At 41.8% G+C, this 11406-nt stretch overlaps 1 protein-coding gene across 1 annotated transcript; it reads left to right on the forward strand.

The window, feature by feature from the left end:
• Window positions 1-1708: 1708 nt before the first annotated feature.
• On the forward strand, window positions 1709-9179 carry LTO1 (LTO1 maturation factor of ABCE1). The gene is made up of 5 exons (XM_076343800.1): window positions 1709-1812; window positions 2433-2538; window positions 4873-4943; window positions 5926-6043; window positions 6398-9179. Exons 1-5 carry the CDS (start codon window positions 1754-1756, stop codon window positions 6464-6466), a joined length of 423 nt encoding a protein of 140 aa, XP_076199915.1. The 5' UTR covers window positions 1709-1753; the 3' UTR covers window positions 6467-9179.
• Window positions 9180-11406: the final 2227 nt, after the last annotated feature.

An 11406-nucleotide genomic window follows, 5' to 3' on the forward strand; every position in this document is an offset into this window, starting at 1 on the left:
CTTTCCTCAAAAATGTATGGAAGTCAACCCTCCTTTCGGGCAGCCTCAGACGCGATGAAAGCAGAGATGCGTTTCCCTTGGAAGCGAACGGGAGTGCAAAAAAGACATCATTAGGACGCTGAATTGGGGGCGAATTTGTGACAGTCTAGGCACACAGCAAGTTTATCAGGAACCCCGTTGGATGAGACCGATTGCTGAAGGTAAGTAAGAATGCCCCAAAATGAGACTAGTGTTTCGTAGTCTTCCTGCCAGGACTTTATTATAATTTTCAGCATTTTTCATCAATCCCGCTACCTACTGAGATGAAAGAACTTGTTTTTCGTTAACTTCCAAGGCAAGATTTAAACTGTAGCTATTAGCTTAGAGGAAACCTTCAAAGGCACCTTATATTTCCGCTGACATCAGTGGACAATGTGCGTTTGCTCGTGACTGGGTGGTTGTAGAGCAGGTAGGTATTCACACCCGGCAAACCTGCAGTGATTTCACGTGAGACCCAGCGATATCTACCCTTTAAATTAATGCAGAAAACGAGCTGGCCCACCGGCTGCAGTCGCTCCATTTAGATCAGTACAGCCTGCTGCGACGGAGCATTTTTAATGAACTGTGATTGCTGCATCTGGTTAGCTAAACCTTTAGTAGCATGACTATTTTCACTCCAGTGCAGTTTTATTTTTTCTTGAGCCCCGTCTCTGGATTTTAAAGCTGTCTTTCCGAGTCCTCTGCCCTCCTGTGTTTGATTCGGAGGGTAACAGACCCCCTGTACCCCTGTTTGGATTGGCAAGACTACTTTGGTGTGCCCAGAGCCGCATTTTCATTAAGTAGCTGGAAAACAACGGTGTAAGTTATTAAAATATACACTTATAAGTGAGTATAAACGCTTTCTTTTACCAGTGTTGATCTGTAATAACAAATAAATGTTTTAGTAAAGCAGTCTAGAATGGCACACTAAAGTCTGGTTTGGGTATTATTTACATTTTGGGCACAGACATCAAAAATACACTACCTGAAAATCAGAAACGTCTCCGGTCAATGCAAAACCGGCTCGGACCGGAGCCCACGGCTCGTGGGGCTGGAAACGAGCCTCCCACGACCCCGCTCCTCGCACCCCGACTTCGTGTGCACGAACCACCGGCGGGGCGGACTGCTGAGCGGGCACGGAGAGGCGGCCGAGAAATCACACCGAGGAATTCACCGTCGCCCGTTTTTTTTTTGCCCGGTCCTACAGCTCCTGACGGCTTCACGGGAACAAGACCAACCTCGACCCTTTCCCGGTCACCGCCACCTTCCCCCCCCCGCCACCTCCAGCTCCCGCCCCGGTTCCCGGCGGGGCGCTCCGCTTTCCCCGCCCCAGCGGAGCGGCCCCGCCGCCCGGCCCCGCCCACCCCGCCGCCCGGCCCCGCCCCCCCGCCGCCCGGCCCCGCCCCGCCGCCGCCCGGCCCCGCCCCGCCGCCGCCCCCCGGCGGCGCTGGGGCGCCCCCTCGTGCGCGCACGCCGCGCCACCGCCCACGGGGGAGGTGCCCGCCCCGGCGGCGGGGCGAGGGGCGGGGCGAGGTCGAAGGGGGCGGGGTCGTTGCCCCCCTCGGGCCCCGCCCCCTCACCGCCCCCGGCCCGGCCGACGGGACGGGGGCGGGGCTTGCGCGCCTGCGTGCTGGCGCCACCCCGGCCGCGGCCCCTCCGGCTTGCCGTCCTTTCCCGGCATGCCGAGCGGGTGGGCGTGTCCGGAGCGGAGCCGCCGTGGGGCTTTGGCGGCGCGATGGCGGCCGCGTCTCCGAGCTCGGACATGTTTGATGAGATCGTGATGGCCGAGGAGAGGTGGGGCTGGCGGGGGGAGCCTTGACGGGCGCCCGGGGGGCTAGGCGGGGCCGGAGCGGGACTCCTGGCTAGCCGTGGGTAACGGTCGGCCCGGGGGGAGGGAGGGAGAGAGGGGAGCCCCGGGCCTGGGGCCTGGAGCCTGGGGCCTGGGCCTGGGCCTGGGTCTGGGCCTGGGCCTGGGCTTCCACAGCCGGCAGTGGGGGGTGAGAAGAAAAGAATGAGGGGCGAAGGGCGGGTAATGAGCCCGGGGAAGCAGAAGGGCGGGAGAAATTCTCCTTTCTGCTCTTGCTGAGCGACCGACCTGCTCGATCCCGGCTCTTCCACCGTGTGGAAACCTGGCCCGGAGTTGTGAGCTTGTGGTTAGCCCTGTTATTCTGGCGGAAGTACTGAGCTGGATTGCAGAGTGCGTTGTTCTTGGCAGGTTATTCTAAACTTGTTTGAAGAGGTCGCAGTGTTCATAATTGCATCTTAATTTAAATCAACGTTATGTGATATTTCTAAATAGGGTTGGTTGCATTCCCGGGATCATACAGCATGCTTTTGCTTCTGTGAGTTGCTTGTGTGCAGCGTGAGTTTGATATGAAAATAGGTGCTAAAAAGTTATTCTTCCGTCTTTACAGGTTTCACGGCGAGGGGTATCGGGAGGGGTATGCTGAAGGCAGTCACGTTGGAGTTGCTGAGGGAAGGAGGTATGGATCGCTCCATGGTGCCAAGATTGGGTCTGAGGTAAATGGGAAAATACTTCAGAATCGCAATGTTCTTGTCATTAGGAAGTTACTGCAATACAGCAACCGTTGGGCAAAGACTGATATATTGGTAGTCTGCGGCCTGCTATGTTATACCGCTTTGTATGTGTCCAAGAGGGCCCATAAAACTAGTCTGAAGGTGATATTTTGATTTGAAGAGTTGAATAGTTGGTTTGGTGTTTTCTGAGCTTATTTGCTCTATTAGATTTTGATCTTTTTTTTTCTGAAAGGGAGGATAAGAACAGACAACTAAAATCAAACAAGCTTGCTCAGAAAAAAATGATGATGGACTGTACATTTATCTTTGTAACCCGAAACTGTGGCTGAAGGCCCCCCTGTACCATCTCCTGTGGCTCAGCATTAGGGAAAAACATGGAACATTGAGACGCCTTGGGTGGAGAACCATAAAGGGGCAATCCTGGGTGTCTCTGTTGCGCTCTTTGTTATTTCTAATACTGGGAGAGTTTGTTGGTTGAGGCATTGTTATTCTTCAGTACATGGTGTGAGTTCTGCACGTTGGCACACTCACGCGATGGCGTCCCTGAATCAGTAAGCCTTCCTAGGAACGAAAGGACTGGAGAGTGGTGGTGATGCACATTAATTTGTCTCATATGTCCAGCTCAAGTTTATCATAACACAGAGTGTGTTCAGTGCTGTACAATGTAGTTACAGTATTTTGGGACCTGAACTGGATTTTTTCAGCTTTGATGGGAAGCTGTACTATAGGATTCATGGTAGGCCTTATTTCAAGGACAGTGCCACAAATCTAAATCTATTCGATCTATTGGAGCCCTTTGGGTAATTTGGCAATTTGCCCTTTTGATATTTTCAGGTTTCAGAAAGTTAATTACCTACAGAAAGAACAGTAGCAATGGTATCAATCCATTTTGAAGTGAAAAAGGTAAACTGTCAAATTCTGAAAGGATGGTCATCGTAAAATTTTGGTTTGCATTTGGGTGCGATACAGAGATGTACAGTGATTTTCCTACTTATGCAACTGTGTAGTTCCAAGATGAGAATGTTAAACAGCAGCCTCCAAAGCTGGATAGTTTTATACAAAATGGTCCTAGACAGACCATAATAGAGAAGTGCTCTAACCTACTTATATTGGGGAAGCTGCAGAGGACAGTAGGATTGTAGACAGCGAGTCACGTTAAATGAGACAGAGAGTGACTTGGGTAATCTTAGACCTGTCAGCCTATTTTTGTGTCTTGGGCAAAATTATGATGCTGATCCGATACTGGCCTTGCTTGATAGAGAATTAAAGTAAGACGCTGTAATTAAAGTGTGTCTGTTGTCAGGTGCTGTCAACGAAAAATTAACTGGAAGCCTCGCTTCAAATATGCTTGAGCACTTAGTGGGGTGTTAAGTCCCAAACCCGTGTTTGGGCCTTAAAAAGAACCTCTGCTGTGTACTTTAACAAACATAACTAACAGAAGACTGGAACTACCAAACACTCCCACTCTACTCTGAAGTGGTTTGCAGGCCACAGGAGCTTACAAGTCCAACAATGTTTTGTAAGTTTAAATGGCAGATGTATGCACGTGCACACGTATAGACCGAAGTGGGATTAGGCTGTAATTTTGGATTTAATTTCTCAAAGTCAGCTAACTTTTGTTTCAGGTGTCTGCATTGTTTTTCTGTGAATGCTGAGTCACTTTTGAAAGGGACTCCAGCCGATTTACCCAGTTGATGCGTTGAAGAGCTTACCTATATTCCTATTTCATTTGCTGTCCAAAGTTGTAATGAAAAGTTCTGGCAGCAAGGCCAGCTTAGTCAGCTCCTCGTGCTTCTTTCCGATTCCGTGTTACCCTCTTGAGTTAGGCTGGTAAAATTGTTTGCATATTAACTCAGAAAAAAAGTGTGGTTTCCTCTTTGGTTGACTTGGTAGCTCCCTCAGCCCAGCTGGTACGCCTTTTTGTAGGGCTGTGCGTGGGCTGCTTAAACTGACAGTGCTGCAAAAACGAATACTTACCCAAACACCTTAAATAGGTTGTTTTCTAACTGTTTCCCTGCTACCACACTTTAATAAATTTGGGGGTTCAAAGCATATGAATTATCGCTAGTGTTTTGCAGAATAGCTTTTTATTCTGTATTTTAAATATTTTGTCCTCTGGTGCTAAACAGATGCTTAGAAGAAGTTTTCTGACTCTTGTACTGTGTAACACAGCCCTCGTTTATCCTCCCCTAACTTACTGAACTTCCCAGCATAGAAATGTATTTGTATATCCAGTGCTTTGTTTCCTGAAGAATGTTTGACTACGTACACTGCATTTATTTTTTGTTCCCTCATGACATTCTGATAAATTCGCAGATTGGCTGCTACCTTGGGTTTGCACTGACGTGGCAGTGTCTGCTCCAGAAATGCACGGATGAAAAGAACGGGTAAGGTTAAAAAAAAATTACTGTTCTTTTAATACTGTTTCAAATTATGGTGTCCGGTTTTGCCTCTTCCCCAATACAAAAGAAATACTGAAAAACAGAAGGAAGGTGAGCAGGGGGCCACTAGGGTGGTATCATATGCTGGGCCATGTGATACTGAAAAGAGGATAGGGAACTTGGTTTCTTCAGCCTGGAGAAGAGAAGACGAGGGAGACACCTAGTCGTACCACATAAGGGGAAGTTCTAGGTAAGGTGGAGACACGTTCCTTGCAGAAGTGCACAATGGAAGGACAACAGGCAATTTTCACAATTTGAAACAGTTCAAGTTCTAATGGGGCATAAGAAGAAGGTCCTTCCTAGTGCAAGCAGCTGAGCGCTGGGACAAGAGAGACTCCAGAAGCTCCATCTCTGTAGATTTTCGAAATCTGATTGGAGATGGGCCTGAGCAACCTTATCTAGCTTTGAAGTTAGTCCAGCTGCTGCAGAAGGTAGACTAGATGATCTCCAGCTGTCCCTTCCAACCTACATTTTCCTATGACTTTCATTCTTTTCTCCATAATTTCTTTTCTGTCCAGTTTTGATTAATTTATCTGACAGAACTGCCACCGTACTGTCAGCCGTTTTGATAGTGTTCTGGTGAGCTTTTTTTATTGCATATCTTTATTTCGCTCAGTCATCTAATCAATATTTCTGAAGGTTCTTGAATGTTTCTCAACTTTTGGCAGGTAAGCTAAAAGGGAAACCTTAACTTTGTCAGTTGGGCTACAGCTTAATTTCTGATTACGGCTTAAATATGTATCAAATACACACTCTCAGTGAGCTAAATGGGAGAAGTTGAATTAAAGGATGGAGGGCTGGGTTCTACGCTCTGAATTATTATATGTAAGTATTAGTATAATTTTCATATTGACGGATTGAAAAAACCTGTAGTAGGCTCATTGGTTTTTCTGTTTTGATTTGATTTTTTCTTTTTTTTTTTTTTTAGCAAAAAGATAAGGGCTCTGGATTCATTAATAGGGATGATTCAGAAATTCCCATATGAAGACCCCACTTATGATAAGCTACAGGAAGATCTGGAAAAAATCAGAGGAAAATTTAAACAGGTTTGTAGGATTAAGTTGTTATAGCACAAAATGGTATTAATTTCTGAAATAATTAAGTCTCTAAACCTGCTTCAAACCACAGTATTTGTGCAGAGCAATTATTGTTCTCCTTTTGCAATCATAGTAAAAATACTTGAAGTGAATTAAGTGGAAATACTTGATAGTTGAAAAGTCCCCAACTGATAGCAAATGCAAAATAAAAGAAAAATATTCTTTAAATGAAAATTGAAAATATTACTTGACAATGAATTACAAGTGGGATCAGAAGAAGAGAAATGGAGGAATTGGGAGTTCTGTTGAACATTCTTCTTGGAAAAGAGACGCTTTGAAACACTTTCATGTATTCTTTTTTAGGTTTGTTCAATGCTAAATATTCAGTCTGATTTTAGAATTGGTACTGAAAGATCTTCATTAACATTTTGAATATAACAGATGAAGATAAACATGGATGACCAGAGAAGAAACATTAAGAGAACAGATAACTGGAAAAGTGTTTATCTACTCTTATTTTAAACAAAATCAAAATAGCGAAGAGGTGCTAAATATTAAAGGAGAAAGGGAAAACCATTGAACTTGCAACAGTACTTCTCATATGTCATTTAGCATTTATTATCTCCTGGTTTTATTTAGATCGCTGAGGCACCAGTGTGTAAACCTGTTAAATAGAAATATTTGCTTTTATTCCTCACTAGCCTTGCACTTACAGATTAATTCCTCAAAAGGAAAACATATGCATTTGCAAAGTTTCCTTATTTAAAGGGTGTATGTTACTTAAAAATCTGTGTATGCAGATCATTCAGTTTACACAATGTGTAGATACTGTAGGTGAAGCAAAATATAATCAATTGCCTGCAGACTTTGCAGTAGGAAACACTTTTGTGCGTAAAGAGGAGAATGACAAATGAAGTCAGAATGTGAAGGAGAAAGATTAAGGTAACTGCTCATAAAGTAGCTGCAGCTCAGAACATGGAATTTGCACTTTCCACGAGTTCTGCAGACTGATGCAGTGTGGGGGGGGAAAAACCCCACCAAACCCCGCCAGAAACAAACCCAAAAAGCTAGCAATGTAAGAGCTCAATGAGAGAAGTGTGACTACCAGAAGAGTTGTGATACTGATACTAGTATTTACTAGTACCTTTTATGGAGGAATAGCTTTTTATTTTCCAGTCTTGAAAATATCCTCTTTAGTCTCAGATAAAAAAAATGGATGCCGTCAGCTAAATGTATTCAACTATGTTAGTTTAAGAGAAATACAGTCAATTATTTTACCTGAAAAATGTTTTAGGTTGGGCTGCTAGATGTCTTTGCATACCATTTGCATTACAGTTAGAGAATGAATATATACTTTCATCAGCTGTAACGTATGCGTGTCTGGCTAAGTCTACATGGCATAGTGTAGCTTCACAAAGACAGATTTGACTACCGTGGCTATCGGAAGCTGTACGCAGGGTAAGCTCTCTCAGGTGAAGGAAATGTTTTAATATGGCCATATCCTTGGCCATATCCTTGGCACTACTTTGTGCCATTTAGACCTCAATTTTGTTTTACTTCTACAGCTTTTTTATTATACAAGAAAATAAGCAACTTGAATTTTTAAAACATTCACTGTGTATTCACATCTGGGATATGAAGGACGTGCATTCTGCTAAAATTTTTGGATTTTGGGCTCTGAAGATAAAAAAGTTTTCCTGACTGTATGGAGGGGGTGATGTGCATATGTATCGATTTATTTCAAAATAATCTTTTAGTTTTTGTCTGTTTCCTGAGTATGCAAGTATGCCAATGTCAGAGGCTTTTGTTAGTAACTGGTTGCTGGTGTACTTTGTTTGTTTAATTACCTTACATGTGTAAGTGTTCAAACAGCTTTGATACGCATAGTGAGTGTCAGGGCCATCTAGTGGAGGAGGTCGTTGTATTGTGTAAGAAATAGATTATAAGAGTTCACAAATATTTATATAGATAGAAGTTGTTAAAATAGAGAGTACAGAACATGTAGGCATGATACAGCTCTTCTAATTAAGCGGTGAATTTCTTTGAAATAAAGTAATATTGAGGTAGGATTGATTTGTAGGTTGTTTCCTCATTTGATACCTTGGAAGGGACATGACAGCGTTGATGGTCTCTTCATTTAGGGCAGTTTGAGTACAGTTGGCTTTTAATTGTTATGCAGCTAAACCACTGGGAACCAGAAAGAGCGCTAAACTGCAAGTACCTGAAAATAGAAGCAAAATAAAATAGCATACCCTGTAATCTCAGTAAATAGATGGGCACAAAACAAAAAGATCACATACTAGAGAAAAGAAAGCTAATTTGACTTTATAATCACTTCAGAGAAATCCCAATTTGAAAAAGTTGTCTCTGCATCCACAAAGCAGTTTATTTTTGCAAATCAAAGTATTTTACCTGTTTACTTCAAATTAATGAAAGGTACTAGATAGTCATCTGTGATTAACTTTGACTGAAAATATTTTTTGTTGAAATCCATGAATTATGCTTTAAATAAACTCCCCCTGGATCTTGGTCTAAAAAAGGCAGTTTTGTTGTTTTTCTGAATGATAGTACAAAGAGAAGTAAACGCTGGAGGTCTAAGTATTTGTGTTTTAAAGTGCAGCCTTTTTTGGAATCTTTATACATGGTTTATAAAAATGTATGTAAAAGCAAGGGAAGGAATGTGAGAGCTCAAAGTATCTGTGAAGTATTTGATTAATAGAAGTGTATGATATGTAAGTTATATGCAAAGTGCTACTCTAGCGATTGTATCAAAAACAAAAGTATTTTTGTTCCACTAAGGAGAGGAAGGATCTTCGCAGATCAAGCAGTCAGTGACTGTTATGTTGAAAATTGGTTTGGTGGCTAATTTTCTTGTATTGCTTTAATTTTATTTATAACAAATTAATATTGTTAGAATAAATTATTATATAAATATATATACACACACACATATTTAACTATAAAGATTGTAGCAACCAGGATTTCAAACTGGGATATGCCAGGTTTAGGGTTGCCTGTTAGGTCTTTAATTTAGCTCCATATGTGTGTACATACTAATGGAGTCTCTTGTTCCACGAGTCTGTATTTTTCTGAATATCTTCTGTTTCATGATGGTGTTTATTAAATGAGGTACAGTTAAAAATTCTGTTGGGTATGTAGTTGTATACTTTCTTCGGTGCCAATTTTTTAAACTGTTTTCTGCAACAGGGTTGGGGGGTTTTCCGTGATGTTCAGGGCTGTAACAGTGCAGTCTTCACAGCATACTGTAGGGGTATTTCTATACCTTATTTACAGCTAAGGAGTTAAAGCCCAGGTTACATCAAGAATACTGATTTGCCTTAACTAATGTGAGATATCTAATGTGACTCGTTCCAAATAATCTTGCATTTTGAGTACTTAAATACTTCAGAATGTGCTTCTTGCCAACATCAGGAGTGGCTGAGTGCCTAGCTTTTTTTGCATGTTTGTATTTTTGCCTGGGTTTCTCAGATCAGTCACCTAGAAAATTAGGAACTTTACAGTTAGCAAACACCTGTGAAAGGTGTGTGCTTAAGCCAGCTAGAATGCTACTGGGGGGAAAAAAAAAATCCATCAAAATTTTGAAGACCAGTATTCAATTTTGTGATATATAAGTGTATGGTTTATTTTCTTTCGACACCTTTCCTGTTATGTTAACATCTTCCTAAAATCTGTAACAAATGAAAACAAATTCTTACAAATGGCTTCATTAGTTTCACACCCTGCTTACTCATCCCGTGTGGTGAATGGTCAGGACTCTGGTGGAAGCAAGCGTTACACTGTAATTAAAGACTCTGTTGGAAGATCTGTGCACAGAGAGGCTGCGTAAAGCTTCTGTGGACTATGGTCATTCAGACGTTTCCAGGTTTGAATGCTTGACTGTGCAACTTAAATATTGCTTTAAAGACTGGGTGGAAAAGATACGGAAAAAATGCAATCTTGTAGATTATAATATTGGTTATTAATAAAGTGGGACATCGAGATTGTGGCTCTGTGCTGTATTGTCAAACAAGTTTAAAATTTTGCAGAAGTACTTGATCTGTTAAGAACAGTTAAGATAGAAAATTTCTGCTAAAATTATTGAAGTTGCTAAGACTTAGAAATATGTTGCTGTATTCACCACCTCTAGTTACTGCTCAGTAGATAGGGAGGAATGTTTGAAACATTTAACTTACAAATTTCTGACTTGCCCAGGCTGCGCTCTAGCTTGTTTTCTTTCTTCATGATCCCCTCTCAGCTGAAGCTGTAGAATACAGGATTTTATTAAAAGTTGGATACAAAGCTAATTACTGCTCATGTATTGAAGTCACTGCAGTCCAGAAGACTTGTAATTTTTCTTTCTATGATACGTGATGAGTACAAGAAATAGTGAGTTTTGAGGCATCAGCAGAGAAAGGTAAACTCTGACTGCAGTGAATTAATTCCCTGCAGAATTGCATGCTGATTCAATGCTGTCTCATAGCCATGGGATCATTAACTGCTAGTACCAAATCAGCCATCACTAGAACATGTAAATCTGACTTTGTAGGCTATCGGTGTCATTGTACTACATCAGTACAGTAAAAAAAGTAGGATGGAGTTTGTTAAAGCCTCCTGGTAAAATTCATGAATAAAACACTTGTTTTTAGTGTTTGTTAGCAGCAAACTTTCTTTCCATTTGTTGTAAACTGTAATGGGAAGGGGATCAATTTCAGCTTTGGATAAACATCTGTAGTCAACAGAAATGGGTGAAATAAATCAGAAAAAAATCTGAGTATGCAATTGTTAGCTTAAAAATCAACCCTATCGGAGTAGTCTGGCTCATTCAATCCTATTATGGTTTTCTGAAACAAGGTTATGATAATCTACATGTGGATGTGTAAGGAAAGTCTGGCTTCCCAGTTTGGCATGCCTTGTTTGGTTAGCTGACTTTGTGATCAACCTGCTGTTGAGGTATGAAATACATAAGCAACAGTGTGTTCTAGTATGCACATAGAACCTGTGCAAACTCATGTTGCTTTCTGGATATACGCCATTTAGAGAAAGAAAAATAAAGACTGGTTTAAACACTCTGTTTTTGTAGGATTATTTTTGTTGAGTAAAGTACACATTTTGGTCTGGGTCTTTAGGATTTCTAGAAAGGTAGCACATTTTTATTGGTTATTTTTAAATAGATAGATTACGTTGAGATAAAATTATGAGGAGTAATTTTTCAGTAGATCAGTTCCAAAGTTTATAAATATATAGGTTTTGGGTTTTGAAGAGATGCAAGAGAGAGTTTGAGCCCTGTGATATATTTATGAATGCTTATATACACTTTGGCTGTAAATACAACTTCCTTTGTTGGAACAAAGGGAGATCTGTCTGTCAAAAGT

Source organism: Aptenodytes patagonicus, chromosome 7, assembly GCF_965638725.1.
Source record: "Aptenodytes patagonicus chromosome 7, bAptPat1.pri.cur, whole genome shotgun sequence".
NCBI classification, from domain to species: domain Eukaryota; kingdom Metazoa; phylum Chordata; class Aves; order Sphenisciformes; family Spheniscidae; genus Aptenodytes; species Aptenodytes patagonicus.

Coding starts and splice junctions, on each gene's coding strand:
- LTO1 (XM_076343800.1), top strand. CDS start 1,754: ATGGCGGCCGCGTCTCCGAGCTCGGACATGTTTGATGAGATCGTGATG. Junction 4,944..5,925: donor TGCACGGATGAAAAGAACGG/GTAAGGTTAAAA, acceptor TTTTTTTTTTAG/CAAAAAGATAAGGGCTCTGG. Junction 6,044..6,397: donor TCAGAGGAAAATTTAAACAG/GTTTGTAGGATT, acceptor ATTCTTTTTTAG/GTTTGTTCAATGCTAAATAT.